At 41.4% G+C, this 25,063-nt stretch overlaps 1 protein-coding gene across 4 annotated transcripts in view; it reads left to right on the top strand.

Moving 5' to 3' along the window:
• Positions 1-25,063, top strand: part of Piezo (piezo type mechanosensitive ion channel component) — a 228,796-nt gene that overhangs the window by 174,906 nt on the left and 28,827 nt on the right. For all 4 annotated transcript variants that reach the window (XM_065439611.1, XM_065439612.1, XM_065439610.1 and 1 more), the window contains 5 exons: positions 9,029-9,096; positions 9,533-9,601; positions 14,627-15,254; positions 18,252-18,312; positions 18,488-18,551. In XM_065439611.1, coding sequence (XP_065295683.1) covers positions 9,029-9,096; positions 9,533-9,601; positions 14,627-15,254; positions 18,252-18,312; positions 18,488-18,551 — 890 coding nt within the window. The remainder of the gene's footprint in view (positions 1-9,028; positions 9,097-9,532; positions 9,602-14,626; positions 15,255-18,251; positions 18,313-18,487; positions 18,552-25,063) is intronic.

Here is a 25,063-nt window from a genome sequence, read left to right as displayed (position 1 = left end):
GGTTTATGCCTGAGCATATTGCAGGAAGAAAAGCTCTGAGGCATTTATGCTAAGTAACAGTGAATGTTTCACTATATGAGAGCAGCAGTCATTCAACATAGACCTGGCATGCATTAGTACCCTTTCCCAATGTAATGTTGTTCCAAAATGATACAAAAATGCCAATTTATTTCAAATAATAAATCTGTCGACCAATAACCCTTTATTTATTTAAATAAATAACTGAAGTAAATATATTTTTTGTCAATTGATATACATGTTTGATAGATTGCTTCTTATCAGGGAGACCTCTATAGCAGAGGACATTGCTGAATAACAGCCATTTCCTCTGCTATAGAAGTCTCCCTGATAAGAAGCAATACGGAGTAGGATTCTTAATCCACAAGGACATAGCGGGCAACATTGACGAATTCTACAGCGTTAATAAGAGAGTAGCTGTAGTTGTAATCAATATTAATAAGAGGTATAGATTAAAGGTAGTACAAGCCTACGCTCCAACATCCAGCCACGATGATGATGAAATAGAACAGTGTTATGAAGATGTTAAATTAGCGATTAGAAAAGTGCAAACTCAGTGTACTGTGGTCCTGGGCGACTTCAATGCAAAAGTGGGCAGAAAGCAGGCTGGTGAAACTATGGCATCGATTCTAGGAACACTAGAGGAGAGATGGTGGTAGAATTTGCGGAAAGGAATAAACTCCGACTAATGAATACGTTCTTGAGGAAGCTACAGCAACAGGAAGTGGACCTGGAAAAGCCCTAATGGTGAAACAAGAAATGAAATTGATTTCATATTTGCTACCGATTCCAGCATAGTGCAGGATGTAGAAGTGAGAGGTAGGGTAAAGTGCAGTGATCATAGGTTAGTGAGGGCTAGGATTTACCTCAATTTGAAGAACGAGAGTAAAATTGGTCAAGAACAAACAGGTCAACTTAGAGGCAGTAATGGTAAAAGCAGACAAATTTAGACTGGTACTTGCAAACAAATTTGCAGCCTTAGAAGAGAGAGATGATGATGACAGAGGTAATGAGTGAAACCGTAACGAGGCTGGCTTCAGAGGCAGCAACTGAAGTGGGAGGCAAGGCACCAAGGCAACCAGTAGGCAAGCTCTCCCAAATAACAAAGAACCAAATAAAGAAATGACAAAGAATGAAAGTGTCCAACTCAAGAGATAAGACTACTCAAGAGATGAGACTACTCAAGAGATAAGACTACTCAAGAGATAAGATAAGACTACTACCTATATTTTTACGCCATTTACAGCGACAGTTTTTAGGCCCTTCTGCAGCCATGTCACATCTACCATGATGAACTTTACTGTCCACGCCATTCACAATACATTGTTAAAATTATCATTTGCCATGGCGCTCTTTGGCCATACCTGACCCTTGCGCCATTAAACATCACATATCATCATCATCAAGAGATAAGATAGAATTCGTGGTACTGCCAAAACTTTTCAACATGGCGAAAATAAGTGATATTCGAAATTATAACGTGAGAAAGACTGGGGAAGGCATAAAAAATTGATTCAGCCTGAAATCAGTGAGAAGGAAACTTGGCATAGGACAAACCAAGATGTATGCACTGAAAGATAAGCAGGGTAGTATCATCAGCAATCTCGAAGGTATGATAAATGCAGCAGAAGAATTCTATGCTGACCTGTACAGTACCCAGAGGACTCAGGAGAACTCCATTCGAAAGAATAATGAACAGGATACAGAAATTCCTCCTATATCTAGTAATGAGGTCAGAAGGGCCTCGCAAGACATGAAACAAGGAAGTGCGACAGGAGAAGATGGAATAACAGTCGATTTAATCAAAGGTGGAGGAGACATAATGCTAGGAAAACAGGCGGCTCTTTATATAAAGTGTCTATGGACTGCAAGGGTCCCAGAAAACTGGAAGAAGAATGCAGACATTATGCTAATCCACAAAAAGGGAGACATTAAAGAATTGAAAAATCATAGGCCCACTAGCTTACTCCCAGTATTATATAACATATTTACCAAAATAATCTCCAATAGAATAAGGGCAACACTGGACTTTAGTCAACCACGGGAACAGGCTGGCTTCAGGAAGGGATTCTCTACAATGGATCACATCCATGTCATTAATCAGGTTATAGAGAAATCCGCAGAGTACAATAAGCCTCTCTATATGGCTTTCATAGATTACGAAAAAGCATTTGATTCAGTAGAGATACCAGCAGTCATAGAGGCATTGCGTAATCAAGGAGTACAGACCGCTTACATAAATACCTTGGAAAATATCTATAGAGATTACACAGCCACCTTAATTCTACACAAGAAAAGTAGGAAGATACCAATACAGAAAGGAGTCAGACAAGCAGACACAATCTCTCCAATGCTATTCACTGCATGCTTGGAAGAAATATTCAAGCTATTAAACTGGGAAGGTTTAGGAGTAAGGATCGACAGCGAATACCTCAGCAACTTTCAGTTTGCCGATAACATTGTTTTATTCAACAATACTGCAGACGAGTTACAACAAATGATTGCGGACCTTAACAGAGAGAGTGTTAGAGTGAGGCTGAAGATTAATATGCAGAAGGCAAAGATAATGATGAATAGCCGGGCAACGGAACAAGAATTCAGGATGCCAGTCAGCCTGTAGACTCTGTGAAGGAGTACGTTTACCTAGGTCAGCTAATCACAGGGAACCCTGACCATAAGAAGGTAATTCACTGAAGAATAAAAATGGGTTGGATCGCATACGGCAGACATCGTGAGCTCCTGACTGGAAGCTTATCATTGTCATTGAAAAGGAAGGTATACAATCGGTGCATTTTACTGGTGCTGTTATATGAGGCAGAGACTTGGAGACTGACAAAGAAGCTTGAGAACAAGTTAAAGACCACGCAAAGTGCGATGGAATGAAGAATGTTAGGTGCATTGTTAAGAGACAGAAAGAGAGCGATTTGGATCAGAGAGCAAATGGGTATAGACGACATTCTAATTGACATGAAGAGAAAAAATGGCACTGGGCAGGTCATGTAATGTGCAGGTTAGATAACTGTTAGACCATTAGGGTTACAAAATGGGTACCAAGAGAAGGGAAGCACAGTAGAGGACTACAGAAGACTAGGTGGTGCAACGAAATTAGGAAATTTGCGGGTGCTAGTTGGAATCAGTTGGCGCAGGGCAGGGGTAATTGGAGGTCGTGGGGAGAGGCCTTCGTCCTGCAGTGGACATAAAATAGACTGGTGGCGGTGATGATGATGATGATGATGATATTAGCCAAAATTAAACAGCATTAAAAGCATTGCTTTACTTGAAACAGAATCTTGACCAGGAGTATACTTCTTACTGTAATGCTTTGTAAGCAATCTCAAGCCCTTCAATCATTGGGACAGAAAACGAGTGCTTCTCTATGTTTCTGTGCGCTTGGTGGAGGCTTAGGCTGTGTAAAGTTGTGTTCCTTCTGCTTGAGATACAATAGCGATGACTGGGCAGGTACTTTAAAGTCTAAGACAAAGTAGATGCTGTCTCTCATTCATTGCTGAGAGATCTTTTGGGGGAACTGAGTGTGGCTACTCTTAATGCAAAAAGGTCTTAAGCTTTACAGAAGCAAACTCATTTGCAAGATATGTACGGAAACAAAGAAGCAAGAAAAGCTGCACTGACCGCAACTCTTAAAGGGCCCTCACCAGGCCACACAGCAAATTTTGGTTATATGCTGGAAATTGTCATGTGCCCTCTAAGGAGTGTTCTACCACAATAATTTTTCGAATTAGTTCGTTAATAGCAGAGACAGAAATATTTGAAGTGCCACGAACGCATGATTTCGGGAGGCGAGCATCACCGTCAACATAGACGCTCCTTCGCTCTTTCAACTTACCCCTGTCTAGCCTCCGCAAGTGAAATTCTTCCCTGCGGTCTCCCATACCAGAGCCAGAGGATTTAGTGATGGATAGGTACATCATGGACTCTGCCTTCTCTTTTTTTTCCTGCTCACATTTTTGCTTGAGTGATGCTTTTTAGTGACGGTCTAACACACGAGCTGTTGCATTTGTGTTGTTTTGTGCAATGCACAAGTTTGCGTGCACTGTATGAGAATACCTGGTTAGCGGTATAGCTCAGTGCCACAGTCACAAGCACTGAGGCAGATGCAAGTGGATCAAAGAGCATGATCATGCATTGGAAATCGGTACAAAATGGCATATAGTTTCATTTTCTGTGTGCATGACTGCACGACATGGGAACAAGCAGATCAAACAGAATTACATCCTTATTGCTATGGCACGACGCGAAACAAAGATTTGCAGACATTTGGTTTGTAGGTTTTATTATTTTTCTAAACTTTACATCTATTAAAGCAACAGATCAAACAAATCATTGATGTTGCCATGAATAATTGTCACTGTCGCATTTAACTGTGAGTGATGTTGCAGCACTGCAATTAACGTTGGTGCATTTGTGCAATTTACGTCGACTTTCCAGCTGGGAGCACAGCACCCACGAGGAAAAGGGTGCACGGTGTTTGGTTTGAAATTTCAGCTCTCTTCGTGGCACGCAGCAGTGTAATACTTTGCAGACACGATTGTTAGTGCACTTATGCACTGCGCTTGTCAGCTCAAAATGGCCAGACCTGGTGAGGGGCCCTCTAAATTCTCTGTTGACACAGCTGACATTATGAGGCACACCTTGCACGAGACCAGAATAAAAACAAAGAATAAGTTCACTTTGACCACTGTTATTTGAGCTAGTAGTACATAGCACCACGCACAAGAACAGAATAACCTGCCAAGTGTCTTGAATCTAACTTCATAGGCACCTAAGACCTACTATCACATTCAGCCAATGGGAGTTCAACTTGGTACGGGATTGGTCTAGCCTCAAGCTGATTTTGTGTATCCCTAGTGTAACCATACCTGCTGGTCTTGAACTGCAGGGCACACTCTGCATGAAGTAACCAAAAAAATTACAGAAGCAAAGGGGCAGTGAAGCCTCAGTCCCCCAAGGTATGAAAAGCCTAAGCAGGCATGAAAGGGTAATGTTTAGGCTAGGTAAAGGAATTGGAAGTGCTCGAAAGGAAAGATTAGTTGTGACTGTGTGAGAGGTGGGGGAAGGCAGGGTTACTGCAGATGCTTCTTTTGTGGTGGTTGCAAGCAAGAAAATCTGCTGCACATATGCAGTGCTTGTCAACTTAGTGGGCTTGATTTTTTTTCATGAAGTAAGCAGAGATAGGCTTTGCACTATTGGAAATAATAGAATTGAAAAATAGACACTTTGAAGGTCATCAAGATGTGTCAAGTTAAGCGTAAAGAGTTTTGGGAGAAGAAAGCAGTGGGCAAACATATTTTCGAAATATGAGAGAAAGAAAAAGTAGACAATATAACAATAAATAAGAAATGTACACTAAAATTTAATAAAAGGTGAATAATAAATAGAAAACATGGCTTGTCAAAAGAAGAAAATAGTTAGCTCTGTTCTTACCAGATGTAAGATGGCAGAAGTTTGACTGCTGTTTTTATGTTCTTGTCATTAGTAGTATAATGAATCATTAATGCCTTTTGGTTGTTACTTGTCAAACTTGTGGATGAGGTACAACTCCTTATATTTTTCTCTCTGTGGAAGAATGAAAATGTGACTTGCGGGGAGATGCTCCTCGAAACAACTTTTTTTATTACTTGTATTAGAGGTTTCTAAATTCAGTAAAGTATAGAGCTTTCTATGCAGATTTCAAATATGGCGCTACTTTTTGTGTAGCTGTTATAGTATTAGAGTTATGTGATGCACAATGACAAAATATAGTAATCTTTATGGGCACTTCTTTATGTAATAAATTTTCACAAAGAGCATCGTGCTGTAGCTTGTTTAGCTCTTTGTAGATCGCAAAGTGCCGATATCTAGCCCAACAGTGTGTACAATTACTGAAACTATGCAAAAAATTAGAACATTTCAACCAATTTTTTTTTTCTCTCAGTTCTCTGAAACATAACCGTCTACGTTAGCAACTTATTGCTTGGAGATATTGCAATTTCAAGTAGACAATAGCACAGTACATATCTTCAAGAGTATGTACGCCAAATTTTGTTAGTATAAGACAATTGTAAGTGTACAAGGTTTCAAGTGTACAAGTTCCAGTAATTCTACATGCTGTTTGAATAGATATTGGCACTTGATTGGGTTCCAAGGTTGCTTCTCCAAAGATCGCCACCCCCACTGCTGCAGCGGGCTGGGAAAATTTTGCAGGTCGGTACCCCTGCAGGCCGATCATAACAAGCTACACAGAAACTAATGACACACTTGAAATTTATTTGAAATGTTCTATAAGAGGGTGGATTTTCAGATCTCTAGTACAAATATATAAGAAAAGTTTTTTCGAGGAAAGTCTCCCCTTAAATACAAACCATAAGTGTTTGGAAGCTGCGACGTGGCAGGTTAAAATGTTCAGTGACTGCTTTAGAAAGTTTCTTGACTGCATCTATACGCAAAACTAAGCCCACCAGGTTGACAGTCTCAGCTTACACATGATGGGTTTTCTTGCTTGCCACCACTGCAAAAGAAGTATCTACAGAACTCCCCATCCCCCCTCCACCTCTCACTATCTCAGCTAATCCTTCCTTTTAGACACATTTCCACTTCCCTTGCCCAGCTCTCACCTTATACTTTTTTGTACATGCTTATGATCCTTGACCTTGGAGAAGAGAGAGCTGAATAAATCCTGACAAGGAATGCAGTTGCCTTGTTGAACCATTGGCTTCAGACTGAGGCTTCACTTTTTCATCCACTGTTGATCACTTCAAGTATCCACTTTCTCATGACCTCTGTGTCTGATTTGTGTCAAGTTATGTTTTGTATGGTATGGCTTTCATAATGATATCTTTATCAGCGTATTGGTTAGGCTTGTGTAATAGACGAGGTAGCCTTTGTCCTCATGGCAACCCAGAAACATTTCTTTCCTCAATGCAGAAAACGGGCGCTCTTTTTGGTATGTGCTTATTTATTTTGTTTAATTTATAAAAGTATGAGCTGTAATGCCTGCTCGGATATGTTCAAATTTAGTGTAGTTGTTTTGAAAAAATGCGATGTAAAAGTTATGGGTTAAATGTTGTTGAACATTTATTTGATAAAGGGACAATAACAATAAATAGGAACATGAAGTTAATTTTGAATTAGTATATTGCAGCTATGTAACACCAAAAACGTCAGTCTTATCATGTGGGGAGGTTTAACTTGTGCAGGGGTGAAACACATGTGGAGGCACCAACTTGAATTCTTGCACTAGCTCTTGGTAACCTCTTGTAATATAATAACCTTTGCTCAGGATTAGATTAGCTTATCGATAAACAAAGGTTATGTTGCATTCTAAAGGAATCAATGAATCAACTAGCAAGATTCCGATAACTTTTTCAGTGTAAAAGCAGCCGAAACACATGGAAATACTTCGAAATTCATGATGTCCTTGAAATCGTAACTTGCCTCACTTTCAGTGCGAAATTCAAAAAGGGCAAACTTATTTTTATTTTTCCACCAATAAGCAGCTCATTGTCCACCGAGGTTGTCCAACAATAAACACATTTGTCTGCGAAAAAATAAAAATGGTTTTGAAAAAGCACTTCACCAGCATAAACTGATTTATTGTTGCTCTTTAGTTTATTTTTAAAATTTTGCCTAAGAAGTACTGCGAGTAAGAAAAATCGGCAATTTACAGCAATATATGCTTTGCCCACAGTCTGAACATGTCTAGTTAGAACATACGAACATAAAAGTTTATCAGCTGTGGTAGCTCAGTGGCTGTGGCATTGCGTTGCTGAGCTCAAGGTGACGGGTTCGATCCCGGCCGCGGCGGCCACATTTCGATGGAGGCGAAATGCAAAAATGCTCATTTACTTACATTTAGGTGCACATTAAGGAACCCCAGGGAGTCGGGATGAACTGGAGTTCACAACTGTGGCTTGCCTCATAATCAGATCATGGATTTGGCATGTAAAACCCCAGAATTTAATTTAATTTAAAGCTATAGTCTTTCTTTAGATTGATGTTAACCATGATTATGCTCGTGCTACTTAGGGGAGCAGTTCTGTCTTGTGAAGCATAGGCACTAATCTGGCAGAAAGTGCTTGACTGCCTGCAGCATGGCTTGTGCTTGATTTTGATCTATGTTTTCTTAGGCTTTAGGTGCAATGACGTTTAAGGTGGGAAGTGGCCACAATGCTTCTCATGATTGAAGGTGTGATTGATGAGCTTCTTTTTGAAAGCAAGAAGCAAGCTGGCTTCACTGAGCGCTTTGAGCTAGTTTCAAAGCTGCTGGGTCGAGAATAAAGAATAGAGAACAAGTCTGTTCAAACAGGCCACTGGAAAGCAGTAAACAAGCAAGACAAAGAGGGTCAGGTTGAAACCAATCTCATGCTCTCATTTCAGTAAAAAAGCCCATCTGGCAGGAAGCATTCCCTAATACTTCGTACTTACGTTCTTATAAGAAGGGAACACCAGTTATTGAAAATTATGAAATTATGGAGCATTCAGTAATTATGGAACATAACAGTGAAAACAACACTAAGTCTACTGCTGGTAACAAAATTTGTAAAGCAGCATAGGTAGCTGTCAGAGCTGAAAATCAGGTGATCCAACAAAATCTGCTTAGTTTTCTTGGCTATTTTCATTTTAATGTTTTACACTCGAAATGAGCAAAGCACAGATTTTGTGTTGTTCCACTTCGGAAGTGCCAGTACATACGTTGGAATCCAATTTTGACATCACCTCCCAGTGAGGTTTTATTTATTGCAGCTCCCCAAATCAGGCCAAAAAATTGCAAAATGCAACCAAAACTGAAAGCTCCATCTTTAAGGCTATGCAATGGTTGACATTACTTGTAGGAAAATGCCAGGCACTGTTTGCTAGCATGTCAAAAGGCAATTGTTCAAATTGAATAAGTTACGATAAATAAATTGTTATCTGAGCTAAAATAGGTGAATGTAAATATGCGTGTCTTCACATTGAGAGTCTGGTATAAAGTCCTATGCTCTTATGAGTTCTTTTGTGTGTGTTCCTTCCGAAGTTTGTTCATGGCCTTGCCACCACACTTGGAGAGCACACTGTGAAAAGCAGGAAGTTCCACTTCCATGAGTAAGTATGTCTTCCACATGCTTCGTTAGTTCATTCTCAAATTAATGTAAACCTAATTATGTTTATGTGAACTTGTTTGCTGGTCACTTTATCAGTTCTTTACGAAGGCAAGATTTTGCTTCCGTATTTGTTGCTTGGGCACATATTTTGTGTAGCGTAATATTTCAACTTTTATTCTAAATTTGAACATGTAGCCTAATTCATATTTCTAGCATCATTTATGCATATCATAAAAAATTTTAACTGGGGAAAGAAAATCTAATGTAGGTATTTTTTTATATTTTAAAGTATGTCTATAATTAGTCTTGCTTGCACAGATGCTTCTGCTTGAGTTTTACTTGTAGCTTCTACCATCAATTTGTAGTTTGCACTGCCTAATCACTATAGCATTCTTGCATATTTACTTATACTTTCTTTCTGAATGAATTTGTTATAGACACTCTACAGAGAGTCACCATGCTAAGACTGTGCCTGACAAGAAAAGCAGTGAGGAAATGCTCCTCAGGTATGAAGCCTATTATTGAGCTGTTATGATAGAGCTTTGTCAACTTGTGTATAACTTGCAATCTTACTTGAAGTATTCTATCCTCATTATTTCACATGAGTGCCTAAGTGCAGTATTCTTTGCCGGCATGAGAAATTAAAAAATAGAATGTAATGGCTTTCCACACATGGCTCATTCCATGCCAAACGTCCCAGACATTGCATTGAACCCTCTCAGATTCTATTTCATTAAATTCTGGGCAATCATTTTGCTACACTATTGGCCCTTGTAAACTATTTTTCCAATAAATTTTTTTTTTCTCTTCCTTACAGTGATTTGAATGTTGTAGTGTTGAGCAAAATCTAAATTGTGAAAAAAACACCTGCAAAAATACAATATGACACAAGCACCTAAATAAAGTTCTACATACCATACCATACAAGCACTTTGTCAATCTGCTGGTTTCTAGAAAAGGAATCGAACTTTCTTATTCCTTCCCATTGGCGGCCGCTACTTTGTCTCGCAATGTGCTTTGTGGTGAGGCAATGCGGCGATTCTAGACAGATTTTGGCCTTCTTACTAAAATTTGACCATTTTACAGGCACAATACAACTGCATTATGTGCTTGCATAGTTGGTGATAAGTGTGCCCAAAAACTATTGAAGTCAATAAGCTGGTATTTTCAAGGTAGAAGAGTGCAAACATTGAAAAATCTGCAAAATGTTTGCGCTCCAGGTAAAGAACGCACACTTCAATTCATTTTGAAAGGTGTACAAAAAAGATTTGTTTCTGAACGTTTAATCGGGGTACTTTTTGGTTTAGTCATGAAAAAAATTTTGACGTTGAGCTTCCGCCGCACCTTTGGGTGCCGGCCTGTAAGTCCGCTTCACTGTGCCGCGCACTTCTTTAGACCAACGGAAAGTTGCGGCAGCCACGCGGGTGGCAAGATTGTGTGATGCTTTGTGTTTTCATATTGCTAGCAACTTGTAAACAGTGTGGCTGGCTGGCATGAGATTCCGGAAAGGTATGAATGGCTACCGATTAGCACTAGGAGCTGATATTTCACTGTCACAGCGCTAGATTGGTGCAGATGTGGCACTTTGTTTTTCTTGAATGCGTGCCAAGAACTTCGTCCTTTGCTCTGATACAAATAGCTTTGCGTGCCTGTTACTCTGACGCTCCAAAGAAATTAATCATTTTTTCATGTGACTATGAAATGGAGCTAGTGTCAAAATCTGTATTTTTCTCAGTCCTTCATTTTCACATTCCTTTTAAACTGCTTGATTATAGCTATTTGGTCACTTGTTGAGAACTCGTCACTGCAATGTTCAGCAGATGTTCATGGCTGTTGAACACCCAGTATGAACAGACTATCTTTTTGGTACTTCTCTAGAGCCGTTTGACCTTCTTTGTACAGGCCTGTCGAGCATTCTTTCTTTACCCTATACTTACCCCTACAGCAGCCAGCGTCTCATTTAGGTCTTTGTTTAGGTATTCCAGCTCACTCGGATCAGAGTGAATTCCACTTTCCTGGAGAGCCCCTTCGGGGCTTGTAGCTTTCAGTGTAGTATAGCACACATGCTTGCACTTCTGGCCCAACCTCCCCCCGGAATGAATCCCAGCATTTGTTGGAGGCCAGCCACAGTCGTGGTAGTCATGCATGTCCTCTGCCTATTAACGCATTAGCATTCTTCGGGTACTTCAGGCACTTTTCAGGGGTTATCTATACATGTTTGTTTGTATCTAACTGTTTTCACACCTACCTGGGCCTCTGGATAGTCCATGGACAAATGGGTAGCGCATGAGCAGTGTTCAAAACCAACCGAAACCAACTTAGGTCACTGAATATGTGGCAATGTGTACATTTGTGCCGCTCTTCAACGAACCTCTTTCATGCTGTCATGTGTCACTGTAGATGTGGGACTGTAGGTGCCACTGTTCCATGAAACTCTTTGATGCCAACTTAGAGCACTTGCTATGTGCCACTCGCTCTGTACTGGTCTTCAATGAACCTCTTGATGCTTACTTGGATCACTGGGTATGTGCCAGTAGGTGTGTACCACTCTTCGATGAATGTCATTGACACCAACTTGGGTAACTAGGTATGTGCCACGGGGAATTTGCCACTTTACAATGACGAAAGATCCTTTAGTTTTCACGGATGCTGCATGGAATGGAAACCAGGTCACAAGGGTTCCTTAAGGACAGTACCCCAACGCTTTAGCGGGCTGCACCACAAATGAACTGTGTATGGGCCACTTTTCAATGAACCTCTCACCAATGTGTCTCTGAGTATGTGCCACTAGGTGTGCGGTAAGTGAAGAAACAATTATCAGTGTTTTCAGGTACCAGTGTGCCACGCTACTCATCTCGGAGGTCACGCACGGACTTCTTGGCAGTGCCACTAGATGGCGCAGCATGTCCAGAAAGGAGCATGAGAGAGAGGAGCCCAGTTGGTGCATGACACGCCTCTCGGCGTTCACACACACAGGCTTTGCGGCAGCGGATGGAGCCAGTAGATGGAGCCGAGTGTTCTTGAGGAAGTGCTAAAGAGGAATCCCACTGCAGTACACTCCTCATACATGACTCGTTTTGACGGTGGCAATACATTGTGTCGCTATCTTGAATCAGTGCTAAACGCATTACCGTAGACACCATCGACAGTCATCGTGAGATGAGGTTTTTTTTTTTTTTGTGCATGAGGAATGGGTTAGAGCACCACTTTCACACCATGTGTTGTGTACATTTTCAAAAACATGGTATAGCGATGGTAGCATACTGTAGAGATGCTTTGGTTACTTTACACTGCAGTTTCAAGAGACCACTCTACTTCACTGAGATCTTGCAAGTTAAATATCTGCTGTTGTTTTGACTGTTGTCCTGTGTCGATCCATATGGCCAGGTGAACACAGAAGCAGTTCACTTCTTGAAATGCAGGAAATGTGACATAAACGTGCGTAGAAAATTCCTGCTGTCGTGTTCATAAAGAAATATATACTGCACCATCATAGCTATCTCCTCAAATTCTGCTTGCACATGTGGTTTGGCAGACATAATTTTTGCAAGAAAGTATAGTGGACAGATTCACAAATTAATAAAATTCTTAATTTCTTTATTCTCGTCATTGCGTATATGTTCATATTAGAAACTTGAGGTTAAGCGTAACCGAAGGCAACTTCATTTTGTTCGATAGTTCTACAGTGTTGAAGAAACAAGCACATGCCATTGAAGAAGGCATTTAATGTACAGTACTAGTTATTTCATAAACCAAGAAATAAATGTGCTTTAAAAGTTCTTGATGCCTACCTTCAAAGATACAAATTTCAGGAGAAGCACTGGCACATCCGCATGAGAAGTCAAATCACGTACACAGTCAAATAGTAAACCCCATGTGCTCTCTCTCCATGCATACTGCATGCAATGCGGTCAGCTCAGTGTTTGTCAGGCAGAATTGTCCTTAATTCTAGATCTTTATCGCTTCCCGCTTTAGTTGTACAAACCAACCTGTTGTCAGTATATGAGCACAGACGCTCCATGTAAAATATGAGAGGACATTGGTATACTCACCATTCGCAGTGCTTATGTCGTGTGCCACCCAGGGATGGTGCTCGATCGGTGATGCAATCTCAGGAGGCAAGCTCATCTCTACCAAAGAGCTGAGCATAGGAAATCAAAGAAGCAGTCGGCTCCATAGCAGGAATGGCATGGCTGATATTCAAGCAAGCAGCTCAGAAGAAAAAAGTATAAGTGTTTCCCCTGTGTTACACACTTTTATTATATGACAATATATTCCTGAACAAACCATCTCTCATTTTCTCTGACACTTACTTAATTGGTGGCACCACGGAAAAACCTGCGAATATGTGTAGAATTAGTATTGTCAATTAGCCAGCTATGTGAAAACAACAAAGCGGCATACAATCTTGCCACCCATGTGACCGCTGCATCTTTCTGTGGCCCTGGAGAAGTGCATGGCGCAGTGAAGCAGACTTACGGTCCAGTGCCTTGAGATGTGGTGGACACTGAGCATAAAAATTTTTTTCTCTCCTAAAGAACAAAGTACTACAATTAAACTTTCAGAAATAAATCTCTTTTGTACACCCTTTCAAATGAATTCAAGTATGCATTTTTACTTGGACCAGATCAGCAATCTACATGTGCCTGAACATGAAGCACTTTGCACATTTTTCAATGTTTGCACCTCTTCCACCTCGAAGCTACTTGCCTATCGATTTCAATGCTTTCTTGTCACACTTGGCACCAACTAAGCAGACACATGCTGTAGTCCTACTGTGTCTGTAAAACTTGTCAAATTTTGTAAAAAAAAAAGAAGGCCAAGATCGATCCAGAATCATCATATTACTTCACCACAAAGCACATTGTCAGACAAAGTAGCGGATGCCAATGGGAGGTAATAAGAAAGCACGATTCCTTTTCTAGCAACCAACTGATTTGCAGGGCACTCCATGTGGTATTGTATTTTTGTGTCCCCCCCTTCGCAACCTAGGTTTCACTCAGCAGTGCATCACTGAAATCACTTAGAGGCAGAAAAAAATTTTTCTCACAAAAGTAGTAGGACAAATTGTGTAAATAAGAATGGAATTGGAAAGGGTCGAGCACAATGTCTGGGTCATTTGGTGTGGAATGACCCACATGCATTTGTGCTTAATGCTTCATACCTATTATGTTTCGCGTTATTCTGTAATGTTCCTTATACATTGCTAGATTGCAATCATTTGCTGATGTGACAATGCAGTGCTTGGGAACGGCCTGAATTGTTTGTTTGTTTGTTTGTTTTTCTACAAAAAAAAGTAGATAGGGCGAGGCGCAGGGGCATTTGTCTAAATATGGTTAGTGTCAGCAAGCTTGAAACATATTAGATTTTGCACCATGAAACAGTAGCAGCAACCTCTTTGAGAGCTACAGCAACCATGGGTTTAGCTCATGTCATCTAAAATAACACTTATGACACAATGCTATAGAAAGTTGTGCACTAGTTTTTCTACATGGCTCTTTGATGCTGTTTTTGTTTTTGTTGGTTTACAGTGGGAGTCTGGAAATGGTAGATGGTCCTGACAAGCAAGATGGTCACAAGCACCACCCTTCATTAGTGCGTTTTTTGATTGCATGCTACTATGCTATTGTGTCACGCTCTGAAGTTGTTTGCTACCTAGTCATCGTCCTTAACCAAATGAAGTCAGCCAGCCTGCTCTCATTGCCACTGCCTCTGATGGCATTCCTGTGGGGCTCATTATCAGTGCCACGTCCAACCAAGACTTTCTGGATCACAATCATCACCTATACTGAAGCTATTGTTGTTGTCAAGTACCTCTTCCAATTTGACTTCTTCGACTGGAATGACTCGGTGCCTGTAACCAGGCCATTTGACCCTCCGCGCATTTTGGGCATTGAGAAGCGCAAGGAGGACAATGACTACGCACTCTATGACCTGCTCTTGCTCTTGCTGGTCTTCTTTCACCGCTTCATGCTCAAGAGCCTTGGCCTTTGGAAAGATACCGACCGAAGTGTCAGTGTGTCTGCCATTCAGCAACAAGAGCCAGTGTCAAATGAGGAACAGTACTTCACAGCAGCTAGACGGGCATCTGAGCACAGTGTGGCAGCACCTGGTTTCCTCGCCAGTGTACCACCGGATCAGCTGCCCGGTACCAGTGGGGTAAGCTTTATGAAATATGCAAACTACCCATTCGTTCATTATTTCAAAACATAGCACAACAGGTAGGACATCAGGCCAGTGCTTAGGCGCAAGGGTAATGGCCCTACCATTTTGCTATAAAGCAAAAAGTAGTGGAAGACTTTAAGAGCACCATCACACTTATGGTTGCCACACTTTTTTATCTCTAGGTATACCATTTTTACAACAATATGGCACATCTTCTGTACTGTCCAGCTTAAAAGTGCACCTCACATTATTATTGGAACTGTGCTATGAATGAAATGAGACATTTTCTTTGGACAGTGCACCATGCTCTACCACTAAGCAATCTGAGCAATGGAGGAAAGCTCATCCTAGGCCTCGTATTTCATCTGAGGGCTTCTACACGTAGTTAAGATGCAAATTAGTGCATTTACAGCGCGCTTAAATGTAAAATCATTTAACACAATGAATCAGTAGCAGCAAGACAAGACAGTAGAAGGTAGTGCTTCTTTGATGGCCATCACTGCTCATATGCAGTAAGGAAGTGCTAGGCAGTAGTGATGGATAGAATTTAACTGGTCTTACTATTTACTTCTTTTATATTCTTCTAAGCCATTTGCTGTGGTTGCTCTGTCAAGTCAGTTTGTGTTGTATAGGTGCATTAGTAAGTCTAGCATGTTCACCCCTATTTTATATTGATGATCACTGCAATATTTTTTATTTATTTTTTTGCTAATATCACAAGAGGGAAATTGTGTATTCATAACCTTCACTGCTAAAGTAAGAAGATTGAATAGCTCTTGGCTTGTCCGCATTTTGAGCACATACATTTTAAATGCATACAGGAGATCTACAGCCATCCAATCCATAAAATCCCAGTTGTGGCAGTTGCATTTCAGTGTAGGTGAAATGCAAAAATGCCTATGTACCCTGCATTGGGTGCATGTTAAAGAACTGCAGGTAGTCAAAATCAATCCAGAGTTCCTTACTACGGCATGCCTCATAATCTCATCGCGATTTTGGCACGTAAAGCCCCAGAATTTAATAAATAATATTTAAAGAGCTTATTGATGGAACAATTTGCATGACAGTACCTTAGCTGTGAACACAGCTCCATGTGATATATTTTTCAGTATAAGAGTTATGTCATGATGATGGAAATATTGGCAGGTCTGGTATTCAGTCAGCATGCAACAGTAGGCTTAATACACTTCACAATTTAAGTAAGGTATCTTTAATGTGTTTTAAATAGTCATATTTGACAAATGCAGTCCTTCTGAGTCTGTAAGATGTATGATGTATAGTTTGTGAAACGAGTAAAAATCATGCATAATCCTCTCAACTTTTATATATATTTAAATATTGGTGAAGAAGTGAAGTGATGGCCACAGCAAAGCTTCTTTCTGAGTCGTTACCCCACACGTCCACCAAATGCTACGAAGAGGAAGCACAAGACACAAACATATATACAAGTATTTACATATGAAAGGGTAAACACACAGGGTGGTACACAGGTCACAGCTCTCATAGACAGTCTACCATTTCTTCTTCATCTATCTCTTGCGCACGGGGTCCTGTCCAAATGCACTGTAACAGTATTATGTTTGTTAACTAAGAACTTGATTTGTACCTAATTCTATGGTAATTGTTACTGTTCTGCTGACATGTGGAAGCATTGTGAAGAGGGCTCTGAGAAAATGTGATGCTAGCCCTTTGATGCCATGGTCAAGTTCCACTTGACCAGACTCGCTGTGCAAATTTTATTGGTGATAGTCTTACGCATCCAGCAAGTGTGTCATCTCCAAGTGATCCTGGACAAGTGTTGGCAATCTTCTGCATGCTGTTGCAAAGACGCATCACTTAATCTCGTTCACTGAGAGGGGAAAAAAAATCTAACTGCTAGCTGCATTAATAACAAAATGATCTGGCTTGTTCGGGTTTAAAAATAGCAGCATTCATTTGGGTTTGTTCCTGTGACAAATGGTTGTTTTCCACGTTGAAGAATGTGGCTTTTTTTATATTCAAGTGTCAGTAAAGAACTAAGCTTCAAGGGAGTATTTCCGAAGTTGAACTTAGTTTAGACATGAGCAAGGAGATTTGCAGTGAATTTTTGAAGTCATGCATGTGGGTGCAGCTGGACACTGATTTATTGGAAGTGTAAGTTCAAGTATGCATACTCTTTGCATCTCCAGGTTTCTCATTTCTCGCCCTATTTGGAACAACCAATGCTGTAGAAAGCAGATAGACACTCACTCCTGTTTTTGAACAATGTTATTGCCTTCCAATAAATGAAAAGTAAAAATTACAATGGTAAATAAATGCAGCTGCAAATATTTAAAAAAACAGGATACTGGTTTCATTCAGTGCAGTTGTCCTCAAAAAATAATTTGGCACAGCAAGGGTTAACTGAAATAAAACAATATCGACTTCAGGCTCCAATTAATTCTGTTCATTAAAATTTTAATTTCACCACATTTCTTGCATCTTCAGAATCATGAAAAGTGCACAACTGTAGAATGGATTAACAATTTTCTATTTGTTCGTAAGTTTTGTCAAGTTTGCAGAATCTAGACTTCATGTGAGAACTCTCTACAGAAATGTCAGAAATGAAAACGTGGACAATTTCATGTGTAGCATGCTTGTAAAGCCCCTATCCCACCACTAGGAAGATATGCATGATGTAAAACACTGTTAAAAACAATTGAAGTGACCTACCACGTGACGACATACTGAGACCGAGAGAAAATGTCCAGCCATCTATCTTCCAACTTGTTTTAATGTAACACTTGACACATTTTATTCAAACTTGCAACACATGCCCAATCAGAAGTGTTCTAAGGTGTATGCGACATGTTTTAAATATCATTGTTTTCGTCTGTACTTTTGTTTTGAATGCATAATCTTGGCATGCACAATTGTGCACACAGTGCCTGAAGGAAAATTCATATGTGATTCACCCTTGAGAAAAAGGCCACTGTAGCTAGTCTTAATAAGGTTACTTTTTATTAATTACAGACTCTAGAACTGTCAGCTTTACCAGTGGATACTGCTTCATCAGCCTCAAGGTGCTATGATGGTGAGTGAAAAGCATTGCTACTAGAGTACAAAAAATTCGTAATGATTAGTAGAAAGTCTTGTAAGCAAGGGAGGCAAGTAATATAACCCTATAGAATAAAATGTTTACTGCTTCTGCATCTAGGTTTGTTAATATTGTGTGCTGTTCCTTTTCTTTCTGCTGCTTAAATGGCCAGATGTCATACCTGGGCAAAGTGGATTGGAAGAGAGTTTTGTTCACCTGAGCAAGCTTTTCGATGGGTGAGTACATGTCTACAGGAATTCCTTCGTTTCAGTCACATTGAAAAAGTAGGAAGCAGTCACCGACCCTTGCAATGCCAACAACTTGTAGAAAATCCAGGTTTTTGCATTTTTTTCTGTATGCATGCACACAAATGTGTATAGGTATGTAAGCAGATTTATTGAAATTTGTGCATAAAAGAGCTTAATTCAGCCAGAATTATTGGGTCCGTCTCATCACAGGATGGGCTTCATAGCAATTTCTTCAAATGGTACTAAACTTGGCTACTTCATGTGTAACTCTGGTACTAATGCAGAAGTGACATATTAGAATTATACTTGGTTGTTGAGTATGAGGAAGTAAAGTATATCCTTATGCAACCCCTTGCACATAATAATGCACATTGCCTTCAATCCTTTTTAAAATTTCTTATCTTCAGTAAGTAGAATATACCCGCAATTGTGACATAGTCGCTACAGTATTCTGGTGCCAATCATGAGGTCGCAGCTTCGATGCAAATTACTCACATGCAATTACATAAAATAGTCATCCTGAATATAAGGTATGGAAGTGGGTTAAGCATATTCTTGTCGTCAGCTTTCGTGACAATTGGCACCAAATATGATCTAGACCATTGCATCATCTCAGATGATGACAAGCACCTTTGAAGCAGGTTTCAAATAATACGAGTTCACGTTAAATCAGCGTGCCAACCTACCATGCAGTGTTACACTTTTACCTGTTTGTTTAGGTCAATAAAAGTGGTTTTTACAACAAAGAACATGAGCAGATAGTTACTTTCTCCAAGTACATGGAGAGGCTCCCTTCAGCATCTAACCAGGGTACTTGAAGGGACCAAGTTGTAGATTAATGCTCAAGTACTCAACAACATCTAAGGTGTCAATTTTATTAAGAACAGCGCGCTAGTAAATCAAGCAATTGAGGTAAATGCAGGACACGATTTTAGACTCCACCGGGACATCCCAGTACTAGCCTGATGACATAGCAGCTCCTCATTGTAATTCTGTCACTAGTACTCAACCACTTACAATAAAAATATAATTCCATGATAGAGTGTATAAGCACGACTGAATGAGTACGTAGAAAGAAAGATACACAAAGACAGTGCTATGTTTTCACCATGTCTTGCGCATGGGTTCGGTTCATCGATATGCACCACTGAATGTTGTTGTTGTTTTTTCCTGTCATGTTTGTTTCCGCTCGTATGATATATATACATCGATGCATGCGAAAACAAACTCTATAGTTAAAGAAGCGCTGTCTCTGTGTATCTGTGTCCTTCTACTTACTCCATTCAGTCGCGCTTATACACTCTATCATGGATTTTACCCAACTAGTCCGCCTACATGCTTCAACCAAAAATATCATTTCATTACAACCTGCCAGACAACATCGCTTCTCTGTCTAATCCTGATACATTCCATCACCAACTCATTGCACATTTCACTGAAGCCGTCATTTAGCGTGTCTTCTTACTGATGCTATATCGTGCTTTGATGGATTGCACACTGATCCATGTGCCATGCACTATTTTGTTTTTGGTTTATCGTGTGCTATGTCCCATATTTCTTCTTGGAATTTCCACGTCGCTTGGTCTTCTCTTCTGTACTGTGATTATGTGTTCAAATTTTATTTACCATGTATTGTACTTTGTTTTTCTTTTATTGCTTATTCTGGTTTTGATGCTGAAGCTGTTCTCCCACTGTTTTTATTTTTGTATGCACTGCATTTTGAAGTCCCCTTACACAGTGCCATATGGGCCTGAAAATTTTCAAATAAGTAAATAAATAAGTAAGATGTCAAAGAAAGTGCAACTTGTCTGCATCTATTCAATTCATAGAAAAAATCTTTTTCACATTACTCTTGACAACGACACAAGCGGTCAAAAGGTTTAGTTTTCACCCGACCCTGCACTTCCTGCACGTTCGCATTCCGTATTTTTATTTATTTATTTATTTATTTATTTGAGTACCCAAAGGGCCCATTCGGGCATTACATTGAGGGGGATGGAAAAGCTCAAGTGTAAGTGCAATGTGTACAATGTAAATAATATAGAAAGACATTAGATACAATAAAAAAATTACGTAAATGTGAAACAGAAACAAAGATGAGAAAAAAAATAGGAAAGGACAAATTTTATGCAATATCTGATAGCGTGAAAAATGCAAGTATACTCAAAACACGATGGAGGCAACCAATCCCCATCAGAACATAAGTTTAACAACACGATGGAATAAAATAGGTAAACAACCGACAAAAATACATATCAAATGAAACGGACTGCAGCAAGAAAGACAAACGCCACATTACAGGTAAGCTAAATCAATTTTCCTCTCTAAACACGCCGCATACACACCGGCCTTAATATAGACAAGCAAATATTACAATGGAACATCAGGGGACTTCTACATAATCTCGAGGATGTCAAGGAACTTCTACGTAAATATAAACCAAAGGTGCTCTGTGTCCAAGAGACCCATTTAAAACTTACACAGACAGGCTTTCTACTGCATTTTACCATTTTCCGCAAGGACTGTGAGGATGCTCATGCTTCATCCGGTGGTGTCGCAATTTAGTTGATAAGCATGTAGCATGTCAGGCCTTAGAACTCCGAACACCTCTTGAGGCAGTTGCATTTCAAGCCTTACTGTTTGGAAAACTCGCTACAATCTCTTCTATGTACATACCGCCCCACTATCGATTACACAGAATAGAATTTCTGAGTCTAATTGACGAGCTACCTGAGCCTTCTATACTTGTTGGGGATTTCAATGTGCACCATACTCTTTGGGGAGACTCTCGATGCAATGCGAAAGGTCAGTTAATAGAACATTTCCTTGTTTCTTCAGGAGCATGCTTAATAAATAAAAAGGAGCCGACATTCTATAGTACAGTACGACACATACTTCCCAATAGACTTGGCTATCTCCTCTGCCACACTTCTGCCATGCCTAGAATGGGACATACCGTATTTACTTGATTCTAACGCGCCCTCGATTGTAACACGCACCCGTTTTTCGTGACAAAAAAAAAAAAAACTGCCCTTGATTGTAACGCGCACCCATTTGCCGTGACCAAAAGAAAGAAAAGTCCTTCACAGTACCACGCACCTCAATTCTTTCATACAGAAATACAACTTTCTTGCATTTGAAAAAAAGTAAGATTTACTGCCAATGCACTGAAGTTGCGATAAATAAATAAAGTCGCGGTTTCGCACGAAAGGTGAAGTATCGATTACGATAGCAAATTAGTAGACAGCTATACGAAAAGTAAGGATAGTAGTTTTATCGGCCGTATAAACTTTTAAACATTCGCTTACTGACTAAATTAACAAACATAGTTTCACATGCACGCAAGCATGAACACGTCGCACCCAATGACAACAGAAACTCTTAAAACACTGGAGTGAGGAAGTGCGGTAGCAGGAGCGAGGGAATCGACCTTTGTGGAACCTCTCGCTTCGACGAGAACACAGTGCGGTGCGCCTAGATGCGTAGACTCTTGTCTCCGCCGCAGATCGCTTTCAAGACAGGGGCCGCGCCGTACGTAGCCAGGGTGTCTGCCAACCGGGAAAACCGGGAATTCTCAGGGATTTTGAATAGTCTGAAAGTATTCAGGGAAAATTAAGGGAATTTTTGCTTCTATCAAGGAAAATTAGCTGTAATTTTATCGAAAGGGAACGAAAGTCGCGGTATCGCTGGCTCAAATAACAGAGAGGAATCGTTAACGAATCGTCTTTGACACCGTGTCGACGGCTGGAAGAGTCGCCATTGTACAGTTAACGATCAACTTTCCATGGCACCACCACATATGTATAAGAACGTCTGAAATTTCGGACGCAAGAACCCTTCGCCGTCCGATTGTCCGGACTTTTGGCCGTGACCGCAGGTTTGAAATGGCATTAATCAAAGCCACCACCTTTGATTTTGATTATCTCGCCACTTCGAACCGGCACCCTCACGTAGATCCGTTGGCAGCCATAGCAGCAATGCCAGGCCTAGCTGCTTCGACGTTCGCAATTAAAGGGCCCCTTACTAGGTCTGGTCATTTTGAGCTGGCAAGCCCAGATCATACATTGCGCGATCCCGATCGTGTCTGCAAAGTATTACATCGCTACGCGCCGCGGAAAGATCTGAAATTTCAAACTGAACGCCGTTTTTCCTTCTCCTCGCGGCCGCCGCGCTCCAAGCCGTGCTCATAGAATAAAGAACAACTTTAGAGAAGGGAAACTGTACCTTTGGCAGTGGTTCGAAAATAAGCAGCGGCAGCGCATGGAACTAACTTTCGGGGACGCCAGATGACGTTGCTCAATCCGGAAGCGGAAGTGCAAACTTTTTTTTTTAGCGCAAAATTCAATATGGCCGTTTTTTGCCGGTCGCGTACGCTGGTACGTGCCGTGCTTGCCCTGCAGGCTATGCGGCATGCCTCAATGCCTTCGCTGCCGCTTAGCTGGTGCGTTCTAATTGCCAAGAGCCTCTACTGACGCCCATACAAACAAGCCACAAGTGAGTGAACAGAACGCGCGACTTTATTGGCAGAAGACAAGCAGTGTACATCCTCGTGCAATAGCAGAAATAAAATTTGCATGTCGAGATACGCTGGAATCATTGACGCGAGCTCGTAAACGGCTCACCGTCGTCGTCGCACGTGGTGGTCAGGTTAACGAGCAAGAACCAGCAGCGGAAACATATTGGACAGAGTGTGCCACTTATTTGCAGCGACAGTCGCCGTTAAAAATGCCCAAATTGCATTGCGAAGCAATCGGGAGACGCAGGCATCTGCTGCCGCAGCCTACACAGCGACATGGGCTACCCCAGATTTTAGCCGTTCACTCCTTTCCAACCTGCACGTTTCTTTTCTTTCGGGGGCCGCTAATGTGTGGCTCACACTTGGTGTCTCACATTGTCTCGCTATGGACAAGTCGCTTTCGTGGGCATCGCCTCCATCAGCTACTTTTGCGGGCCTTTCCACCCATGTAGCTATCAACTTCATACGCATCGGACTATGTAAGCACGTATGCTGGTCTCCGTTCATGCCTAATCGCGGCCGAGAAAGGCCAGAGGCACAATATGCCCATTGCTGCAGCAGGAAAGCGCGAACGGGGAGCACGAATCACGGTGCATGAAAATTGGGAGTCTATGTCGCTGTGCAGGCTGCAGGAGCGAATGCTTACTTCGAGAGACTGCTTCCCAGTGCAACCGACCAGGCCGCAATATTCTAAAAACATAACACTGCGACCATAACCAAGTGACATAACAGCAAAATTAAACAGCAATCAGTCACCGCATGAGGTTCAGACAATACGTTATACATTGGCGACGAACTATATGGCAACAGTGAGCATTCACATACACGGGTCTCTTAGGGTACATTGAGCTGCCTACCTACAGGCGTAGTGCCCGACTTCGTCGCACGTGCTGGTCTACTAACGAGCAACAACCAGCAGCAGAAACAGATTGGACAGAGTGTCCCACCTGTTTGCGGCGACAGTCGCTGTTAAAGATGAGCAATTTGCAGTGCAAAGCAGTCGGGTGACGCAGGCATCTGCTGCCGCAGCCTACACAGTGACATGGACTACCCATCATTTTAGCATTGACACCTTTCCAGCCTGCATGTTTCTTTCTTTTGGAGGCCGCTAATGTGTGGCTCACACTTGGTGTCCCACATTGTCTCAATATGGACAAGTCGCTTTCGTGGGCATCACCTTCATCAGCCACTTTTGCGGGCCTTTCCACCAAACTTCATACAGGTCCGACCATGTAAGCACTTATGCTGGTCTCCGTTCATGCCTAATCGCGGCCGAGAAAGGCCAGAGGCACAATTTGCCCATGGCTGCAGCAGGAAAGGGTGAATGGGGAGCACGAATCACGGTGTGCGTAAATTGGGAGTCTATGTCGCTGTGCAGACTGCAGGATCAAATTCTTACTTCGAGAGGCTGCTTCCCAGTTCAACCGACCAGGCCGCAATATTCGAAAAACATAACACTGCGACCATAATCAAGTGACATAACAGGAAAATTAAACAGCAATCAGTCACCGCATGAGGTTCAGACAATACATCATACATTGGCGACGAACCATATGGCAACAGTGAGCATTCACATACACGGGTCTCTTAGGGTACATTGAGCTGCCTACCTACAGGCGTAGTGCCCGACTTCGTCGCACGTGGTGGTCTACTAACGAGCAACAACCAGCAGCAGAAACAGATTGGACAGAGTGTCCCACCTGTTTGCGGCGACAGTCGCTGTTAAAGATGAGCAACTTGCAGTGCAAAGCAGTCGGGTGACGCAGGCATCTGCTGCCGCAGCCTACACAGCGACATGGACTACCCATCATTTTAGCATTGACTCCTTTCCAGCCTGCATGTTTCTTTTCTTTTGGAGGCCGCTAATGTGTGGCTCACACTTGGTGTCCCACATTGTCTCAATATGGACAAGTCGCTTTCGTGGGCATCACCTTCATCGGCCACTTTTGCGGGCCTTTCCACCCAACTTCATACACGTCCGACC

The sequence above is a fragment of the Dermacentor albipictus genome, chromosome 1 (genome assembly GCF_038994185.2).
Source record: "Dermacentor albipictus isolate Rhodes 1998 colony chromosome 1, USDA_Dalb.pri_finalv2, whole genome shotgun sequence".
Classification (NCBI taxonomy): Eukaryota; Metazoa; Arthropoda; class Arachnida; order Ixodida; family Ixodidae; genus Dermacentor; species Dermacentor albipictus.
This window is presented reverse-complemented; position numbering and strand designations above follow the sequence as displayed.